This window comes from Mauremys mutica, chromosome 7 (genome assembly GCF_020497125.1).
Source record: "Mauremys mutica isolate MM-2020 ecotype Southern chromosome 7, ASM2049712v1, whole genome shotgun sequence".
Classification (NCBI taxonomy): Eukaryota; Metazoa; Chordata; order Testudines; family Geoemydidae; genus Mauremys; species Mauremys mutica.
Window position 1 is genome coordinate 54524841 of NC_059078.1, and position 22168 is coordinate 54547008.

At 46.3% G+C, this 22168-nt stretch overlaps 1 protein-coding gene across 2 annotated transcripts in view; it reads right to left on the minus strand.

Moving 5' to 3' along the window:
- Positions 1–1683: 1683 nt before the first annotated feature.
- The window catches only part of LOC123374581, a 76140-nt gene continuing 55655 nt past the window's right edge, over positions 1684–22168 (minus strand). For both annotated transcript variants that reach the window (XM_045024668.1, XM_045024666.1), the window contains exons 4-8: positions 18764–18917; positions 16352–16506; positions 15095–15121; positions 13251–13369; positions 1684–2203 (exon numbers count right to left, since the gene is read on the minus strand). In XM_045024668.1, the coding sequence (XP_044880603.1) occupies positions 2107–2203; positions 13251–13369; positions 15095–15121; positions 16352–16506; positions 18764–18917 (552 nt within the window). In that variant the 3' untranslated portion in view covers positions 1684–2106. The remainder of the gene's footprint in view (positions 2204–13250; positions 13370–15094; positions 15122–16351; positions 16507–18763; positions 18918–22168) is intronic.

Genomic DNA, 22168 nt, shown 5'->3' on the forward strand with positions numbered 1-22168 from the left:
ACTCCCCAGCCAGTCACTGCTGGTGGAGGCACCTTCAAAATGTGCAGACTTGTTAGTAATACCCACAAGTGGAGATACAAAAAATCCCTTAAGTCTTGCACTGCTGCCCACACCCAGCACTGTCTACTACATGTAGTCTCCCAATCTTTGTTTTTCCTTAAAGCACTGGTGTTCTATGAGGGTCTAGCCTATTTCTGCTGAATAAAGCCCAGGAAATCAATAATACTTCACAAGCAGGAGGACTTAAGGTAGCTTGTTTATGAAATTGTATCAAACCTGCTTGATTATTATTGCTGAGATGGTAACTATATTCCTGGTATATAGCATTGTTTTAAGTTCACTTTTACATTCATGTCAAGAGTAAACTCTAGTACAGCTGAGCACCCCGCCCTTCAGCAAATCTTTCTTTTACCTCTCCTCCCTCCCTGGCACCTTGATGCTGATCCTGCTGTAGAGCATAGTCTGCACAATGTAGCCTCGCGGTTTTCAATTTCATGTCCAACAGCGCCCCAGCTCATTTACCTCTGAAACAAGAATGTAGGCTGTGGAATGAAACAGCTCATGGGGGAGAACAGAAAGGGAGGCACTCTTCTCCCTTACAGTCAATTGCTTTTCCATCACAGACCTAGAGGATGGGGTGAATCTGTTTTTATTCAGATTTGAATACGAGGATGCTCTCAAGTGCTGAGGGATGGGGTGGATTCTCCATCACTTGGAATCTTTCAAGCAAGACTGGATGTCACTCTAAAATATACACTCTAGTTCAATGGCAAGTTAGTGCGTTTAATGCAGGGATTGCTGGATGAGTATCTCAGGCCTGAGTTGTAAAGGAGGGCAGATAATATGGTCAGAATGTTCATAGAATCATAGAAGATTAGGGTTGGAAGAGACCTCAGGAGGTTATCTAGTCCAACCCCTGCTCAAAGCAGGACCAATCCCAACTAAATCATCCCAGCCAGGGCTTTGTCAAGCTGGGCCTTAAAAACCTCTAAGGATGGAGATTACACCACCTTCCTAGGTAACCCATTCCAGTGCTTCACCACCCTCCTAGTGAAACAGTTTTTCCTAATATCCAACCTAGACCTCCCCAACTGCAACTTGAGACCATTGCTCCTTGTTCTGTCATCTGCCACCACTGAGAACAGCCTAGCTCCATCTTCTTTGGAACCCCCCTTCAGGTAGTTGAAGGCTGTTATCAAATCCCACCTCACTCTTCTCCTCTGCAGACTAAATAAGCCCACTTCCCTCAGCCTCTCCTCATAAGTCATGTGCCCCAGCCCCCTAATCATTTTTGTTGCCCTACGATGGACTCCTTCCAATTTGTCCACATCCTTTCTGTAGTGGGGGGACCAAAATTGGACACAATACTCCAGATGTGGCCTCACCAGTGCCGAATAGAGGGGAATAATCACTTCCCTTGATCTGCTGGCAATGCTCCTACTAATGAAGCCCAATATGCATTTAGCCTTCTTGGCAACAAGGGCACACTGTTGACTCATATTCAGCTGCTCGTCCACTGTAATCCCCAAGTCCTTTTCTGCAGAACTGCCACTTAGCCAGTCGGTCCCCAGCCTGTAGCTGTGCATGGGCTCTGCACTTGCCCTTGTTGAACATCATCAGATTTCTTTTAGCCCAATCTTTCAATTTGTCTAGGTCACTCTGGACCCTATCCCTACCCTCCAGCGAATCTACTTCTCCCCCCAGCTTAGTGTCATACGTGAACTTGCTGAGGGTGCAATCCATCCCATCATCCAGATCATTAATGAAGATGTTGAACAAAACCGGCCCCATGACAGACCCCCTGGGGCAACTAGACATTGATCACTACCTGTTGTTCCTTTTGGGCCTTAAAAATCTAGATAGTTTTACCCCAAATTAGTCTTCATTTTACAATAAATATACATGGGCCATATCCTCAGCTCTTGTAAATGACAGTAGTTCCATGGGCTTAGTTACTGGGGCTACTTACAGCAATCAGACCTTACCCAAGTCTTTGCCCATGGAAACATAGCTTGGTAATGGGATGCAAACTCACTTCTCTGCTGGAGGAAGGAAAAAGCCTCCTCCCTGATAACTCTTTTATCTTGGTCCATTGGATTCAGATGCTCAGAAAGGCCAGATGTTTTCATTCTTTGTGCTTTGTCCCAGAACAATCATGGAGTTCCTCTCCATCTTCCTCCGATCCGAAGTCTTAACATCTGGCCTAAACCAATGGGAAAATGCTATTAATGTTTATAGGACTCAGAACATGTGGTTGTGTTTTTGCACATATTACACTGGGCCTACATGCACACATCTGAGCTACATCCAGGGTGAGCTGGAGCAGGTTCCCACCGGTTCCCAAGAACCGGTTGCTAAAATTAGACCTCCGTGGAGAACCGGTTGTTAAAGGGCCAGGAGATGGACAAAGAACTCCAGTCCGCGGGCCGGACCATCCTGTTGCTCCCAGGATTCCCAGCTGGGGAGGCTGAGGCTCCCCGGGCCCCTCCCCCGCTTCCCTCCAGCTGCAGTGTGGCCAGCTGCCGGCACCAGCTGGGCAGCTCAGCTGAGCTCGGGAGTCGTCCTGCTGCCGCTTTTTGAGTGGCCTGGCAAGGTATGTGAGGGGGGCTGCTGCAAGCTCCAGGGCTGGCCAGAGGGGAGGGGAGGGGGCAAGTGGGGCAATTGGCCCAGGCCCTGCAGGGGCCCCCACCCCACGAGGATGTCTCCCCGGGCTCTCCTCCGCTTCCCCCACCCCACAGAGTTGCAGCATGGCCAGCAGCTGGGCAGCTCAGCTGAGCTCTGGGCTGCTGGCAAGGTAAGGGGGTGGGGGGCTGCGAGCTCCGGGGCCATGGGGGGGGGGTTCAAGTGGGCCAATTTGTCCCGGGCGCCTGGCCCCATGAGGATGTCTCCCCCGGCCCCTTCCCCACTCCCCCCCCGCCCTCCCCCGCAGAGCTGCAGCATGGCCATCAGCTGGGCAGCTCAGCTGAGCTCCTGACTTGTCCTGCTGCTTTGAGCTGCCGGCAAGGTTGGAGGGGGGCGGGCTGCAAGCTCCAGGGCTGTGTGTGGGGCAAATGGGGCAATTTGCCCCAGGCCCTGCAGGGGCCCCTGGCCCCACGAGTATGTCTCCCCCCCGCTCCGCCCCGCCCCCACCCCCTTAAATCAGAACTTTTTATAGGGAACTGGTTGTTAAGATTTTGGCAGCTCATCACTGGCTGCATCCAGATCTGTTATTTTCTCCAGCTCCAGCCTAAATTTCCAAAACACATGCTGTCAAAATATTTGTGGCAGCATCCAAAAATGGAGGCTATAAAATGTTTTTGCTTGGCCGTGAGTCCCAGCATAACAAACAGGCTGACACATCTGCAGGAAAATACGCAGTATGTCCCCACATGAGGGGTGGGGAGTGACAGGCAGAAAATATCAAATCAACCCTATTACTGGGAAGTTTCCCTTTGAAAATCCAGTTCTTTTGGTGGGCAGAAAAATGCTCTTTGGAAGGGCGAGATATATGATGTTTTGGATCAGTCTTGGCTTCAGTTTTTTTGATGTGTGTACAGCCTGATTGAAGGACCCATTGAAGTCACCATAAAGATTACCACTGATTTTGCTGGGCTTTGGATCAGGCACAGTGGGCTGGTGAAAGCTCGTGGCTGAGCCAGCTGAAATTTTTTGAACTTTTTTTAAAGACTTTTTTTGAAAATGTTCATATGTACACAGACAGAAAAATCAATAGTGAGTGGGTCATCTCCCCGCACCCACCCCCAAAGTCACAGATCAGATCCAGCTCTAGACAGGATTAGTGAGGTGTGCACCTCTAAAGGCTTGTGGGCTTGCGTCAGAAAAACTCGGATGCCCCTGAAAATAGCTAGGGAGATTCCATTGCTTTTAATTTTCATGGCTGCTTCTGGGATCTAGCCCTGAGAGAAGCTGCTCTTGCTGCATTTGTAGCTCTCCCAGAAGCAAGACGTATTGGCGATGCTGTGAGAGCCTATTCTGCCACTCTGCCTATCCTCAGTGGGCTAAGAAAGAGTAGGATAGAAAGCAGTCATGCTATGGAACCCTACTTGCCCCTGGAGTAGGGGAAGAGGTTAGGGTGACCCGATGTCCTGATTTTATAGAAACAGTCCCGATATTCAGGGCTTTGTCTTATGTAGGCGCCTATTACCCCTCATCCCCTGTCCCCATATTTAACATTTGCTATCTGGTCACTCTAGAAAAAATGACTATTCAGATCAAATCATAGACTACGCCTAATGGCTTTACAGTGTTATATGGTGATGGGGGCAAATACAGTGCTCAGATACCATGGTGATGGGGGCAGTAAAAATATCAAGGCAGATTCCCGGCCCAGCTTTCCACACCTAAGATTGGATTCTACCCATAATTTTGGAAGAAGCACCAATGTTTAGCTATTTGTCTGGAGCAAATATTTGACTGTGTGAAGTTCACACATGACTTTAGAACATCTTAAATCCAATAAACCAGCCAAAGAGAAAGGGATTAGGAAGGATCTCGTCACTCCTTTGCTGAGGACCAGACCCAGGTCTGTGCACCACTTGAGTTCCCTAGTGATGGATAGGCTATATGCACAGGGGTGAATTTCGCCCTATGTGAGTAAAGAATCAGTATGAGAACTGCAAATACAAAAATCAGTCTGTTTTGGACATTATGAGGCACAGCACATTGCTCGTGGCCAGGGGTTTGCCTTGGCAGGAGCCCATCTCTTGTTATGTAAAGCAACGGGTTCCTTTTCGAATAGGAGAATTCTTTTGCAGTTGTGAAAACACCTCAGAGGAGATCATTCATCATAACCAGAATGGGCCCATGAAAGGGGATTTGCTTTGACCTAGGTGGAAAAACAAAAACAAAAGTGACTTTCCCTATTTGCCTGAATAACTCAAGTGGGACTAAGTGTAAAAAGCTACCAGTTTTCACTTCCCTGGGAGCTATCTGTTAGTAGAGGAAATTAAGGTCTACCTTACTTCAGTTCAATATCACAGGGGACTTGATCCTATTTCAGATGCTGGAGAAGTTAGGACAGGGGTAGGCAACCTATGGCGCGGGTGCCGAAGGCAGCACGCGAACTGGTTTTCAGCGGCACTTGCATTGCCCAGCTCCTGCCACTGGTTCGGGGGGGCTCTATATTTTAATTTAATTTTAAATGAAGCTTCTTAAACATTTTAAAAACCTTATTTACTTTACATACAACAATAGTTTAGTTATATATTATAGACTTATAGAAAGAGACCTTCTAAAAACGTTAAAATGTATTACTGGCACGCGAAACCTTAAATTAGAGTGAATAAATGAAGACTCGGCACACCACTTCTGAAAGGTTGCCGACCCCTGAGTTAGGATAAGTGAAGATTAGATCATCACAGTTTCACTGTATTTACAAATGGGATAACGGTCTAATGCTTCATTTCCTATAGCTGTGGTCCCAGTGGAGACTGGGCTGGGGCCAAACCCCGGGCATTTGTAAAAGAGCCATGGCCCCCAGATTTTAAAAATATAAAAAGACTTTGTTGTTCGTAAACACTAGTCAGGCATAAACCCTGCTCTTCCACCAGGAGGGGGTGCTCTGCCTTTGCCGCTGAATCTAGCCTAGCCATCTCTTCTTGCTGTGCCATGTCACTGCCTCCATCGGTGGCTGCAGGAAATGCATCCCCAAAGAGCGCAGGAGAGCTGTGTGAGTATGGTGAGAAGAAGTGGGGGTGAAGGACTGAGAGTGGATGGGGAGCTGAAAATGGGGAGGAAAGGGGTTGACAGTGGGCTTGGAGTGGGGAGAGGGATTTAATGGAAGGAACAGGAGTGGAAAATCAACATATTTCTTGTGCTTCCCAGTTCTATCCAGATGAGACGTACTGTCTGTTCTTGAGGTATCCCAGCATTTCCACTGGGTCCCAGCTGGGACCGGTAAGTGCATCAGTGATAAAACAATTGTATAAAGAGCTATGGGACCCAGTCCTCAGCTGCTCCCATTGCCTTCTGATGTACACCAGCATAATTCTTATTTATGGAGCACTGGTGATACTCTCAGCACTGCACCAGGGCAAAGACCAGGGCAAAGACCAGGTAGGATCTTACGGTCAGAAAGAGACAGATGTAGCCAGAACTCTTTTGAACCCTAACTGCAGTTTGGGTCCAATTCAAGCTTGGAGTGAAGGTTCAGGATGGGTTGTGTTTTCTCCCTGGCTGATTAGCCCATGCCACATACTTTAGCTGAAGCTGTTTGATTTCTTCCTGCTTTGTATTTGTTTCGGTTTCCCAAACAATAGCAGGAAATTTGCCTGTTGTGTGGATTTGGTCCCACGCTAAGTTTTTTCCAGCTGGGAAAGCCATTCTGTGAACCATCAGAGGATTTTCCAGCTGTAATTACATGGATCCTAATTCAAATATGTCTTCATAATGTAGGTGTACCCTACCTCCCAGAACGCTGGGACATTCCTGAGTTGAACAGCTGTTCTGCCAGCTGAAAATTGAAAATAGCCTGCATTCTTTGCAGCAATTGCTGTCAATACTACTGAGTCCCCAGCTGAAAAAACATGGGAAGGTTGCACAGTGCCATGAAATCCTCCCGCTCTTGTGAGTAAGATATCCAGGCTTTTCCTATTACCCAGTTATATACACAAAGCAACAGAGATTCATTGGAACAGATGAGAGAGCTTGGAAAACTAAAGGAACATCCATGCAGGGGATGACTGGTAGTGGTGTCATAGGCCTGGTCTACACTAGTTGGTTATTTCAGAATTAGCCGAGTTAATTCGAAAAAAAAAATGATTCCGTCCACACGACTAAACTGTTTTTTTCAATTTAAAGGGCTATTTAATCCGATTTCTGTACTCCACCTCGGCAAGCGGAGTAGCTCTTAAATCGAGATCGCAATCCTGGGTTAAAGGTATTGTGGATGCAATTCGATGTTATTGGCCTCCGGGAGCTATCCCAGAATGCTCCCTTGTAACCACTCTGGACAACACTCTCAACTCCGATGCACTAGCCAGGTGGGCAGAAAAAGCCCTGGGAACTTTTGAATTTCATTGCCTGTTTGGTCACCATCAGCACAGTCCACCATAACAGGCGACCATGTAGAGTCCACCATCACAAGAGATCACGCAGTCCTGGATTTGCAGATGAGCTCCAGCATGGTCCGAATGGGAGGTACTGGATCTCATCACATGTTGGGGAGACGAATCCGTTATGGCAGAACTATGTTCCAAAAAAAGGAATGCAAATACGTACGCTAAAGTCTCCAGGGCCATGACAGAAAGAGGCTACTCCAGGGACACAGAGCAGTGTCGTACAAAAATCAAGGAGCTCAGGCAAGCATACCAAAAAGCCAGGGAGGCGAATTGGTGCTCTGGGTCATAGCCCCATACATTCCGCTTCTACTGTGAGCTGCATGCAATTATGGCGGGTGACACCACGACTACCCCACCACTGTCCGTGGACACCTGCAAGGGGGGAGTTGCACAGAGCGAGGAGGATGAGTTATTGGAGGACGAAGAGGAGGAGGACAGTGCACGTGTGGCAAGTGGGGAATCTGTTTTCTCCCCTAGCCAGGAACTATTTTTAATGCTGGAGCCAATAGCCTCCCCCCACTCCCAGGGCGGGCTCCCGTACCATGACCCTGGAGAAAGTACTTCTGGTGAATGAGAGCCCAATTGGAGCCACGCAAGGCTGTGCTGGGCTGTTTGCGTTTAGTTTAAAGGGCTCATCCCTGCTCAGAGCCTCATCGGAGCCACACAGTGGGTACGGAGCGGGAGGCGGGGTGTTGTGTGAAGCGATCATCCCAGAGAGACTGCAGGCCCTCCTTTTATATGGCAAACCCACCAGGCATTGCTTGCTGTGGGAAAGGGGGCCCAGCAGTTTGAAAGCATTGAAATGAATGTGGAAGAAGCAGAACCCCACATGCCCCTAGGCTGCCTGCAAGCTGAATTCTGTTGCCCGTGTGTGATGGCTTACTCACACCAAAGTGGCAGGCACTTCAGTATAAGAGGCAAAATGCTAACTTGTACAGAAAGAACATCTGCTGTGTACTATGAATTGCCTGTTTCATAATGAAATGTATCTTTTAAAATACTACCCTCCCTTTTTCTCCTCCCGCAGGTGCATATGTTTCAATGCAGCCCCTATCTACTCCGTCCCAGAGGCTGGTCCAGATTAGAAGGCGGAAAAAATGAACTTGGGATGACATGTTCACCGAACTCATGCAGTCCTCCTACACTGATAGGGCCCAGCTGAATGCATGGAGGCAAACAATTGCAGAGTCCCGTAAAGCATTACAGGAACACGAAGAGAGGAGGGACGTGCGCAATGAGAGCAGGCAGGATGCTGTGGTCAAGCTCATGGGGGAGCAAACTGACATGCTCCGCTGTATGGTGGATCTAATGCGGGAAAGGCATTAAAGCCATCCACAATGGTCTGCACATTTCCCAAAGTCACTATCCTTAATAGCAGCTGGTCAATGATTGCGTTGGCTACTTGCAGCACAGCAGCCCCCACAGTAGATTTGCCCACTCCAAACTGATTCCCGACTGACTGGTAGCCGTTGGGCGTTGCAAGCTTCCACGGTGCTATGGCCACATGCTTCTCAACTGTGAGGGCTGCTCTCATTTTGGTGTCTTTGCGCTTCAGGGCAGAGGACAGCAAGTCACAAAGTTCCATGAAAGTGGCCCTACGCATACGAAAGTTTCACAGCCACCGGGAATCATCCCAGACCTGCAACACTATGTGGTCCCACCAGTCTGTGCTTGTTTCCCAGGCCCAGAATCGGCATTCCACGGCATGAACATGGCCCAACGCTACCATGATCTCCCAATTGCCACATGTCGTGCTTCTAGGAATGTCTGTGTCTATGTCCTCATCAGTATAGTAATCGTGCTGTTGTTGCTTCCTCACTGGCTTTTGCAGGTACTGCAAACACTGCTGGATATTGCGCGAGGTATTTAAAACTGCAGCGGAGATCTGAGCAGGCTCCATGCTTGCCGTGCTATGGTGCCTGCATGGGTAATCCTGGAAAAAGGGCATGAAACATAGGAGAGCTGTTCGGTTCAAGATGGCCAATAAAAGGCGGTAAATGGTTGTCTTCTGTAGCTTTCACGGAGGCGGGAAGCTCGCTAGAGCTGCAAGTGTGGGAGAGCAGAGTTTGCAGTGGAAGCTGTGTGGCTTAGTTCACGATGGCCAAAAAACAGTGGGAATTTGTTGCCTTTTGTAGCTTCCATGGGAGCCCAGTACAGACAACATGGAGAAATTAGCAAGCGCTGCAAGAGCGGGAGAGCAGAGTTTGCGGCGGAAGCTGTGCTGCTCGGTTCATGGTGGCCGAAAAAAGGCGGGAAATGGTTAGATAAAAGAATAGATAGAAAGACGAGAGGACATGCGAGGTGGATTCATAGTACCAGGAGACAGGCGGTGCACCATACTGCACCATCTGCTGGCAGTATGGCATCTGCCGTAGCTTTCACGAAGGGAGGAGTGAGTGACGACACACACCCAAAAACACCTGCGAGAATGTTTTTGCCCCATCATGCACTGGGAGCTTAACCCAGAATTCCAATGGGCGGCGGGGACTGCGGGAACTGTGGGATAGCTACCCACAGTGCACCGCTCCAACATTCAATGCTAGCCTCGATACTGTGGACGCACTCTGCCCAATTCACATGCTTTAGTGGGGACACACAACATTGAATGTATAAAATCACTTCTGAAAATTTTAATAGAATAATTGCGAATTAATTTCGTACTGTAGATGTACCCATAGTATTTGACTCACCCATACTGCATGGTGATATGTAGAGATAGGCCATGTAATATAAAGTGAATGTGTTATTAGTGTCCATCCAAGAGACCAGCACAGGTTACCTAGCAGAGGTGGGATGCTCTGCTTTCTGCCCAATTACCCAACCATAACGATGAATAGAAACCATCCAAGTACACACACAGTCAGCAAATGATTATCTGCTTCTCAGGCCTGGTCTACACTAAGAAGGGGGTTCGAATTAGGGTATGCAAATTCAGCTACGTGAATAGCGTAGCTGAATTCGAAGTACCCTAATTCGAACAACTCACCCGTTCACACGCGGCGGGGTCGAACTCCGCAGCTCCCCCGTCGACTCCGCCAACTCCTTCTGACGAGGTGGAGTACCGGAGTCAACCGCGGCGCTTCCGGAGTTCGAACTATCGTGTCTAGATCAGACGCGATAGTTCGAACTCCAAAAAGTCGAACTCTCCGCGTCGAACCGGCAGGTAAGTGTAGACGTACCCTCAGTTGAATGGAAATCTTTACACCAATTCTGATTTTTCCACTCTGCATCTCTGAACTAGGTTGGGTACAACATGGGGTTACCATTCCCTTTGAAGGGAGACACATCGGGGGATTGAAGGCAACATATAGCTCAAAAGGATTTGGAATAAAAATTGATGTATGGGCTGGATTTGAATTGGCCCTGGCCAGTTACGTGCTGTATGTCTCAGGTGAACTGTCCAGGAGTCTGAAGGGTCATAGAATCATAGAATATCAGGGTTGGAAGGGACCTCAGGAGGTCATCTGTGGGAAAAGGAATGTGAGATGTTTGGGCTTCTGGGATGAGTTGATTGTGCTGGGAAAGTTAGACAGGTGTGTAGGATGATAATTATCCTATGAGGTCACAGCTGTGCCTGTGTAGATCTAATTAACCTGTTAGTCGTTGCCTGATTGCCTAATATAATTGTGTATATAAGAGCCTGCTGGCGTGGAATAAAGAGTTCTCTGCTTGTGACCACACTTGGTTGTTAGACTTTGTTCCTGCTCCTGTGATGCAACAAATGGCGGAGAAGCTGCGGGCTATAGTATCGGTTGCCTGAAAAGAAGAAGAAGAAAAAAAAAAAAAAAAAAAAATGGGGGGGGGGGGAGACGCACCAGAGTCTCCGTATCGAGCGGCTGGGAGGCGCAGGACGCCCAAAAAGGGAGGCGCAGGACGGCCAAAAAAGGGAGGCGCAGGACGCCCGAAAAGAGGGGCGCATCTGAGCATAGTGCTAAGCGGCTGGGAGCCGCAGGACGCCCAAAAAAGGGAGGCGCAGGACGCCCGAAAAGGGAGGCATACCCGAACCTAGAGGTGAGCAGCTAATATGGAAACCGTTGTGTCAGCGGAGCAGGAGAGTGTTAAGATGGTGAGCGTGCTGTCCAGGCGCCTGGGGAAGTGTTCCCTGTTGGGCGCCCGCGCTTCTACGCCCAGCTCCTTGGCAGACAGGATGCTGGGGACAGCCCGGATCCCCGTGTTGCAGGTAGAGCTCAGCAGAGTGTTTTTCCACCTGGCTTTGTATGAGGGTGGTCGGTGCAGGGAGCAGGGAGAGGAGAATAGCACGATGCCCAGCTTCCCAGACCTGAACCGCTCACAGCTCCACCCAGGACAGAGAGTTTACATCGCCTATGGCGGGCGGGAGTGTGCTGGCCTGGTAGAGCAGCACAATCAGCTGAACGATGAGGTGCAAGTGTTGTTCCTGGAGCAGGGAGTGCACACCTGCTGGGAGCTTTATTATGTACATCTGACTTGTTCCCTCTGCATTAATGTCTTGTTTGTGCTGATTGTGTGACACAGAGGATGTGAGACTGGCTGAGATGCAAAGATCGCCGTGGAACCAGAGCCCCCGGAGGAGAACTGTTTGTTAGCTCTGCCAGGACTTTTCCTGCTTGATCCTCCGTGAATGAGTTCTATAAAGTTTTAATTTTGGTTTGTGATAGATTCCTGAAAGAGATTTTGTGTTGGCTGTATAGCATTCAGTGTACCATGCAATTATTATTTAGAGTAAAAAAAAAAAAGTGTTGTTGTGTTTTGTGTTGTCTGTCTTCTGGCCAGAATTATTGTTGTGTTGTTATGTGGTCTGATGTGTTTTCTTTAGAATCCCCCCACCCTCAGTGTCAGTTTGATCGCCTGACATCTGAGGGATACTTTGGTAACAGCACAAGTTGGTGTGTAACAGAGAGGGGGGAATCCTGCAGAATTTACATCATTTGTTTGTTGTGTTTTGTTTTTGTTTGTTTGGTGTTTTGGGGGTTTAAGCTACCTTTGTTAATATGAAAATTAAATCCTTTTTTAAAGGAATGAGGTGAGGAGATCGTTTTAAAGCAAAGTATGTTAAAGGTTTTGGAAGTTGTGTCTTCTGTGATAAATGTTATAATTTGTAGCTACTTAATCTGTGATATGTTAAGGATTGCATGGTCATAGGTTGGTTTTGTTAATACCTTTATTCTTCTCTTTTCCTTTTTTCTTTCTTTTCCCCTTTCCTTTTGATTTTGAATACAGGGGGGAGATGTGGGAAAAGGAATGTGAGATGTTTGGGCTTCTGGGATGAGTTGATTGTGCTGGGAAAGTTAGACAGGTGTGTAGGATGATAATTATCCTATGAGGTCACAGCTGTGCCTGTGTAGATCTAATTAACCTGTTAGTCGTTGCCTGATTGCCTAATATAATTGTGTATATAAGAGCCTGCTGGCGTGGAATAAAGAGTTCTCTGCTTGTGACCACACTTGGTTGTTAGACTTCGTTCCTGCTCCTGTGATGCAACAAATAGTGATCCCGATGTGATGCAACAGTCATCTAGTCCAACCCCCTGCTCAAAGCAGGACCAATTCCCAACTAAATCATCCCAGTCAGGGCTTTGTCAAACCTGACCTTAAAAACCTCTAAGGAAGGAGATTCCACCACCTCCCTAGGTAACCCATTCCAGTACTTCACCACTCTCTGAGTGAAAAAGTTTTTCCTAATATCCAACCTAAACTTCCCCCACTGCAACTTGAGACCATTACTCCTTGTTCTGTCATCAGGTACCACTGAAAACAGTCTAGATCCATCCTCTTTGGAACCCCCTTTCAGGTAGTTGAAAGCAGCTATCAAATCCCCCCTCATTCTTCTCTTCTGCAGACTAAACAATACCAGTTCCCTCAGCCTCTCCTCATAAGTCATGTGCTCTAGCCCCCTCTGCCATGCTAGGAAAAAGGATCTTTTTTACAGCACTTCAATGTTATCCAATGGCATTCACCTGGCACAGCAGGAAATCTTTACAGGCCAGATAGAAATTTAAATCGGCTGGACAAGCGAAGACACATATAACTTGTACCTTTACCAGAACTAGCAGCAAACTGCAATGGCTAGAGATGAGGAGGGAGTTGTCAGGTTCAGAAAAGTACTCTCCTGCCATGAGCAGTCATAAAGAAATCTTCATTAAGCCCCCTCACTGCATCCTCACAATTACAAACCAAAGACTCCCAGGAACACCCCAGTCCTGGCAGGTATTACCTGTAGAGCTGTGGGCAGGACCTCTTCAGAGCTGCCGATGACAGCCCCAACTTGCTCTGGTTCCTCAGCCTGGTCTTCTTCATGAGATCCCTCATTCTGCCCCAAGCGTGGCTTTCACCCTGGGCAGTGCAAACCAAACCACAACTTAGGCTGATACCTAGAGAAAATTCCCTGTCCAGTGGGCAGTACTAAAGGGTGCTTCCAGGATGACTGATTTAGAGGGGAGATTTCTGCTTAAAATACTAACTTACCCAGAACATCAGAGTTATTGTCCCTCTTGGTGCCAATACAGGACTATTCTTTTTTCAAAAAAATTAGTTGTCTAGTTTCAGGTCAAACTAATTGATTTATAATAGTCCTTGGGAGATTATTCCACAGACTTTATAGGTAGCAATTTCCTCCCCCCGCCCTTGATATTCAGTCTGCAGTTATGACCATTATGTAGTGTGGCTTGAACATGACATGGAAGTAGAGGTTCCTGTAGCCTCCAATAAATTTCTACTACTGCCATTTTCCCCCATTTACATTGCTGTGCCCATGATAGATCTTTCCAAGTTAATGTTTTAGAGAGTGAAAGGTATTTGGTGGTTGGTGGTGGTGCTGGGGAGCTGCCTTAAGGCACATTTCACCTCATTGTTTAACTCTCTGAAGGACAAAAATAGTTTGACTGATTTGGTTCCTTGCCCAGGGAGGCTTTACAAAAAAAAGTCATCCTAAAAATCACAGCCTGACTCCTGTCTCATTTACACTAGTGTTGGTTACACTGGTGTAACTCAACTGCTTTCAGTAGAGCTGCTCCTGGTTTATACTGATGTAAATGAGATGAGAATCAGGCCCAGATTTTTTCCTTTCATATCAGCAAACAACACCAATTCAAAACTTCATTTCTAAATGCTAATTATAATCTGTTTTTATTTTTAACAAATCAAGGCCTCTTGTTAACAGTTTTCTAATGTTCCATCTGGGGCTGAACTCATCCTAAGTTCACATGGGGTACCCCTTTTGTTACTCCTGTTTCAAAAGCCTTGATGTCCAACACCACCTTATTATAAAATTCCCAGAGCCATTGCTGGGAAACCTTTGGGACAGAAGAAAAATGTTTCCCATGTTAATTGAAAGGCTCCTGAAGTGCTTTAATATGCTGTGTAATAGAATGAAGAAAGCACTGAATTGCAGCCATCTCTGGAATGGAATCAAACAACTATTCACCAGCACATACCAGTGCTGCACAACAAGTTCCGAAATGGAGACTTTTATTACTGTTAATCTTATTCTGGGTCTACTAAGTTTCATACCATCTGTCATAGTTCAGATGAAGACTGAAATATTAATTTCACTGATACCAAGTTAACTTTTCTTAAGTGAGGCCAGGATATTAGCTAACATAGCAAATCACCATTGCTATATTGTAGTAGGCTCTGAAGGCCTCAGCTAGGTTGGGGCCCCATTGTGTTAGACACTGTACAAACACAGAGTATATGACAGCCTCTGCTCAGAAGAGCTTACACTGTCTACATTAAAGAAAGTCCCAATACAAATTGTTCAATCTTTTTCCTTGTGAAGGATGCATTGGACGACTATGTTATCTGTCGTGAGGATGGAGGACGGCTGAGGCAACTCCAGTGAAGAACACTCCGAAGGGGTAACAATCAGCAGCTGGGACTGTGACACTACTGGCTCTATTTCTAGGTTGTAAACTTTTGGGGACAAGGATCGTCTTTTTTGTTCTGTGTGTGTACGGCACCTAGCACCATGGGCTCCTGGGCCAGGACTGGGGCTGCTAGGTACTATGATAAATAATAAATACTGAGACTGGAAATACATGTAACGACGTCAGTACTTACTAGGATACTCTTGCCGAGATCAGCCCCCTGAAAACAAAGGCAAAAGAGAAATCAGTATTAGCCAGAGCGAGGGCTGATCTTGGGGAAAGGGCACTAGCCTGGGCTCAGTTCCCCAGCTCTGCCACACACTCCCTGCTTCACCATGGTCAAGTCAATCCATCTCTCTGTCCTCCATCAGTAAAATGGGGATCATACGCCTTCCTTACTCCCACCCTTTGTCTTTCATGTCTATTAGGACTGTAAGCTCAAGTATACAGTGCCTAGCACATCTTGGATGGCTCTACCAGGCCCTGCTGACATAACTACAATAACGTAAGTGTATCCTAGCTCTGATTTTTCGCTTTACTTTCACTTAGATTGAGGATGAAGCACTTTCGGGTGACTGATGAAGATCAGCATTTACCATCTGCAGTTACATTTAATGATGCATTTCCCATTCTGATTGCTGGGTATCCCATGGAGACCATAGAAAGGTGAAATGTCATGGTGTGGAAAATGCTGATTGTGTTTTAATGGCATCCACATGTCAATAATAGTAGGATCTCCAAACAGTTCTGTTTCAATAGGCACCTAAATTGTGAGAGCTTGATCCTGCAGCCCACTGAAATCACAAGGGCTTCTCATGTGGTTAATGTTAAGGTTGTGCTTAAATGCTTTGCTGGGTCAGGGCCAGAGCATGCAGCACCTTTCAGGATCAAGCCTTGAATGTGTCTCTGAAGCTCATGCAAACAATCTGAACCACTTAGGTGTGCAACATTGGGCTGGAAACTTCCTACAGGCACTTTCCTGTAAGATTCCCACTGCTTCCTCTCTCCTGTGAAGTTGTAACACTGTGATTACAGCCTCTCGCCCAGCATCCCAGCACTTCTGATCCCCGCCAGAACCTGAAAGTGCAGAGATGCTGTAAACAATGGAAAAGCACTGAAGAGGAAAAAACCCACCCAGAGTTTCTTTGACTTCACAAGGGCGTCACATCAGCATGCGTTGGGTTTGAATTTGGGCTGGAGGCTTGTTGTTACACCACCACATTCCAAGCCACAGATAAAGTGTATTGATGTCATTTCAGGCCTGGTGCTAAGCACCCACAGCTCTTATTTACTCCCATTTCTCAGCAGATTTTTCTCAGTCCCTAATTCTGTACAGTCTCCAAAACCCAACTTTGATCCCCTAGCATTTGGCTGATGGTTGCTCCCCTTGCTGTCTTAGCCCTGTCATCACAGCTTTGCCAGTCTGTCTGAGTGTTAGCTTATCAGTCACCTTTTTCGTCATTGGGTCTTTTAGCAGGAAAGCTCGGCCATCAGTCAGATTATAGGCATCTCTGAGGTCGTTCTCCTCATTGCTCCTTTTACTCCAGGTCTTCCTGAGCCCCAGCACCAGCTGTCTATCTCCTGATTCCAGGTGTGTGTCACTTCCTGCAATTCAATGCTCAGATTTATACACACAAATGGCCCCTATGGGCAGTGTTATCAGCAGGCTGTGAACTACTAGCCTTGGAAAGAGAACTTTCTTTCACACTTTAAGTGCCTGAGTTCCTTGTCTTACAAGAAACAAGAAATGTCCTAGCTTTACTGCTGCAGTCCCCTATGAAACAGGTACTGTTCTAAGGTAGGAAAGATCTGGATAGCTTCTCCCCACCCTTAGAGGATTTTGGAATTCACTTGGATATAAGGCATGAAATCCTGGCCCTGTTTAAATCAATGACAAAGCTCCCATTGACTTCAGTGGTCAGAAACCACAAGTATGTGTGTGGGAGGGAGGGAAATACTGGAGCATTTCAGAATCTTAAAACTGGAGACGGACCTGGACTAAAACCCCAGATAAAACATTCCCTGGATCCACATGTTCTGTCTCGGGCCCATTCCAGCTTCAGAATGTTGGGTTCAAGTTTCATTCTAGAAATGAGTGATAGTTTGGGAGATTTCTCAATTGTTTTCAAACCAATTCAATCTCCTGTGGTGTTAATCTAGACAAGCATCCTTCCAAACCAGGGGAGCAGAGCAGAGCTTGCTTAAAAGGGCTCTCCTCTCTGTCTGAATACGTCTGAGAAGGCTCTTGTCTGTTGTGTGCAGGGGATGACTGGCAGTGGTGTCATAGTCTGACAGATGGGCCTAAGCCCAAACAACCTTCACAGTGAAACCAAACAGCCTCAGAGTTTGGGTTAGTTCAGATCCTCCTATGGATCCAAACTTCTCAGCTGACTGTGTTCTTCATAACAGGCTGAGCCCAGTCCCTCCAAACCTGTGGGAAAGTTTGCATTGGAATCCAAACTGCACAGATAGGGCTTAGCTCTGCCTCAGCTAGGATGTGCTCTGTGCCTGGTTGAGATGGTAGGATGCTCATAACTGGGGCAAGGGGATAAGGCTTCCCACATTAGGTCAAATCACATCTTGTTTTGGGTATCTTAAGGTGCCAATGAAGAACTATCCTAACACATGGGCTAAGGAATGTTGGATTCCTCGAAAGGACAGTTTAGTGAGTGCACTTCCCTTAGCTCCTCTCACCATGTCTACGTTAGCTAACCCATATTAAAATCCTAGTGTAGACAAGGCAACTGTAGTTTTAAAACATGTTAGCTGGTCAAAGTAACACCCTAGGTTACCCCATAGGATTTACCCCAACCAGCTAATATGGTAAAACTACACCAAGCCTTGTGTACACTAGGAGAGTGGTTCCCAAAGTGGGGTCCCTGGCCTCTGGGGATCTGCAGTGGGTTATGCTGGGGTCTATCCCTTGAGCCAGGGCCAGAACACATCTGAACAGTGGTCTGGCACTTTTGCCCCCTGGAGGCTCCATTTTGTTCTCAAAATGGCATCCTACATTCAGTGTGACTTTGCATGTACTGGATAGAAGAGGTCAAGCTGGCAAGGGTATTCCCACACTGGCAGGGCCATTCGGGTAGTACCAGAACTTGCCTATTCGAGACTACACCCTCTCTGTGAGGGGTTAGAGGGTGTCAAGACCCACAACACTTCTACAAGATAGGAAAGTAATGTCCCCATTTAGGAAAAACAGAAGTACAGATAGTATCAGAGGGGTAGCCGTGTTAGTCTGGATCCGTAAAAACAGCAAAGAGTCCTGTGGCACCTTATAGACTAACCGATGTTTTGGAGCATGAGCTTTCGTGGGTGAATACCCACTTCGTCGGATACATCAAAAGCTCATGCTCCAAAATGTCTGTTAGTCTATAAGATGCCACAGGACTCTTTGCTGCTTTTACAGAAGTACAGATAGTGACTAACAGAATAATAGTAACATTAAACTTGTGTATAAAAAATGAAGGGAGTCTGGGCCAATAAGTTAGATGCCAAAGGGGTCCTTGGCAGTAAAAAGTTTGCAAAGCACAGCACTAGGATTTTAAGGTGGGATAACACAGGTAAAAATTACACCATTTTGCCTGGTGAAAATAAAGCCACAGATTCAGGGACCTCCAACTTCCATAAACTTCAGATTATCCCACTTGAGCATAAAGGTAGGAGTGAGCCCTTTGGGCCTGATTCTCCATTGTCTTGTGCAGTCATTTGCACCTGTGCAAAAGCAGTGCAAAGCAGTGTGAAACCCTAGCCACCCGATTTAGCAGCATTTTACCCCCACAGGTGTAGATGACAACACAAGTTGCAGGATAGGTGTGAATGAGGGCCACGAGACATCAACACCAATACTGAAACCCACCTCTTTCTGGGATGATCGAAAGGTCGGACTGGTTTCCACTCTGAACCAAGAGACTGTGCGGTCTGCTCCTCTCAGTAAAAAATTTCTTCACCTCCTGGTATGAATTGAGCAAGATGCTGGCAGCTCCACAGGAACAGTGCTGCAGAAAATACTCCTACACCAGACAAGGAGAAGATATGCAGGCTGTTACATTGCAGTGGCCCAAGGTAACTGGGGCAAGGTAACTGGGGCAGGGAAATATTGCAGACAAATAGTAAGCATTCCAAACTAGAGATGTCCAGGGTTATTCCAAGACCTGTCAGGATCCAGATAAATGTATCTAACTCATTCTAAATGGCCTAGGAGCAGGGAGGCTGGCTGGAGCTAAGTTTCTTCGTAGCATGGAATTTCATACTTCAATGATTTTGAATCATTTCAAGTATCAGCCCACTGTTAACATGCTCCCTGGGCATCCAGCAGATAAATAAGCTTTAACTAGCCTTCTTCAAAATTATTTTAAGCCACTGTGAAGGCTTGGCTGCTCCTGGTTCTCTAGTAACACCATGAAATGCAGCATTCTGGGAAATCACAGAGACCAGAACTACCAGCAGTTGCATTGACTTCTGGGGCAAGGAGTTCTGGTGAAATATATCAGAGGAGGAACTGTCCCTAGACATCCCAAAATGATTCATTTTGATTAAAGATGGATCAGAACCAAACCCCCAGATCCAAACAGCCCTAAACTTTAGCGTTTTGAATCCAAATCTGGATCCAGATTTGAATTTTGCAAATGAGCACAATCTTTATAATGGATCAAACCAAATACAAAAAAATCCAGAGAGAACTCAGATTTTGTGAAGGCTAAAATGAATTTTTAAACAGCTGAGGCAAAAGTAACTTATACTGTCTCCCAGCATTTCTGGGCATCACTACATTCCTAGCTTGATTTTGTAGTTCACTTTGAAATTGGATGGCTACTTTTGACTTGTGATAAATTCTAAAGTGATTTTAGAAAGTAAAGCCGTAATTTTCTAAAGTGTCTTTTGTTTATGGTGGCTCAGATTTTAGATGCCCAAATTGATACATCTGAATTCATTAGGCCACATCTTCAGCTGCAGTATATCAATGTAGCTCCATTGACTTCAATGGAGATATGCCAGTTTACATCAGCTGAGCATCTGGTCCATTATATCTTATGATTTCAGCTATTTTGATTCACACTCCAAAAGTGGCTTTGTTCTGAAACATGTTTTCTCTTGCAGCTGATCCCTAAAGACTCTGAGTGCTTTGGAAATAGTGGTTTGTACTAATGGCCTGACAGGTGTAAGTGTACCTGTCAGTGATTAATATTTTGATCCCTGCATCAGCATCCCGTTGAAAACTTAGAGATGTTGACTGATAGTCAACATATTTTAACATCTCTTCCAAAAAGAAATTGAATTCACATTTCCAAATTCACAGCTGCTCAGCCAAGACACTGTGTGTGTAAATAAACAAACCCCACTATAAAAGTGACTCACAATTTAAGATAATATTATTTCTGTAGGAACATGCACAAACAATAATATCTTGTGTTTTTATAGACGGGATGCCAGAGTCAGATAAAATGTTGCTAAATAAATATGCTGTATGTGGTATTCAGTTACTTGCCAAAGCAGTGATATCTTGATTGCTTGTAACTGACTCTGTGAAGAAGTTTCATGTATCAGTGTAAGGCCATTTTGCACCTTAGTGAACTGTGATTTTAAATTCAATAGTTTTCTCCATACTTTATAGATTAATCTTGTCACGTGTGTGGAATGTGGTCATTGTTTAACAATGCCCAGGAATGCTACACAAGAGTTTAGGACAGGAAGTGAAGAGTATTTTATCCATTTGCAACTGCAGGGGAATATAACTAGGTAGAAGTAGATCCTTATTGGTGTTGGCATTTGACCAGGACACCAGGGTAAGCCTCTTTTAAGAATCACAAGCAGTCAAGTTAACCCTCTCATCTGAAACCTGTTTCCCCAACAGCATAATGCTGAATAACGCCTCCAGGCTGGGATGCTGCTTTGCAGAGCAGAGGGAAGAGTGCTGGGATTTTTCACTGGGGCTTAAGGGAATCCCTTGCAAGTCAGTGGGAGTTGGGTGCCTAACTCCCTTAGCCCCTTTTGGAAACCCCAGCTCAAACAGCACCCCTGCAGCATCGGCTGTGGATATTCTTTGGACACATCTCCCCCAAGCACTGTTTGTGGCTGCTCAGCTGATGAGATCTGCTAGGATCCTAGAAGGTGGTGCAGGTAGCATTCTGTCCCTCTTTGATATTGCACTGAGCAATACAACTCTTTCTCCAGGAGTCCATGTGTCCTCTAACTGATGTGTTGCTTTTTCATCTCTTGGTGTTTTCCAAAGGATTAAAGGACTCTCTAGGGAGGAAGAGCTTAGAAGCCTTATGATAGAAACAGGGCTTTCCTGTCAGATCTCTTGTGCATTTAGGACCCAATGCTGTGAGCTGCTGAGCATCCTCAACTCCCAGCAGAACCTAATAAATCAGCAGAGTTCTGACTTCAATAGGACATAGATCCCTAAGTCACTTGGGTGCTTTTGAAAATGTTACCCTTAGTCTCCCTGGCCCAGATCCTCCAAGAGTTTAGAGGTTAGGTGTCTAAATACTTTTGAGGAGCTGGTCCTTTTGCAGTTTGGGATAACAGTATTTCCTACATCACAGAAGGGTTGTGAGGATTAATACATGGAGGATGGTGAGATGTTATGGTGTTGGGGAGGTCCCTTAAATACCAAGGGCAGATAATTAGTTAATGTTTGAAAAGTGTTTTGAAAATGCAAAGAGCATATTACTACTGTGAACTAGATACCCCAGTGGTGGGTGCATTACATTTGCAGACAGGGAGATTCTGCCAAGGGATCTTTGAAAATACAAAATGCATCTAGGTTGAAAATGTAGGGCCAGATCCTCAGCTGGTATAAATTGGGGTAGCTCCTTTAATGTCAATGGGGAGACTACGCTGAAGATTTGGCCCTGGTACTGCAGATGGAAAGGGTTGCTGCAAACAATGACTCACAACTGTAAAGCTTTCAGAAAATGTGCTAACATTCCCAGGCTCTGTGTAGGAGGCAGCATTGGTCTGAGGGAGAGAGCTGGGCACAAGGAGATTGCTGGATATGCCGTTTTGCTGACTCACAATGCCGCATTGACTTTGTTTCTGAAAGGGGGGAAAGTCACCTATTCCAGATGCTGCCCAAGCAGTCTGGTGAGGAGCACAGGGGGGTGGGGGAAATGTAGTGAAAAGAACAAAGGAATCACCCTCCTCCTCTGCCCTCCTCACCCCCCATGAAAACAAATTGCTGAGCACTGAGTCTGACAACCTCTGCTATTGAGTTGATGGTGATAGGTTAAAAAAAAACGTGGAAGGATGATCATATGGC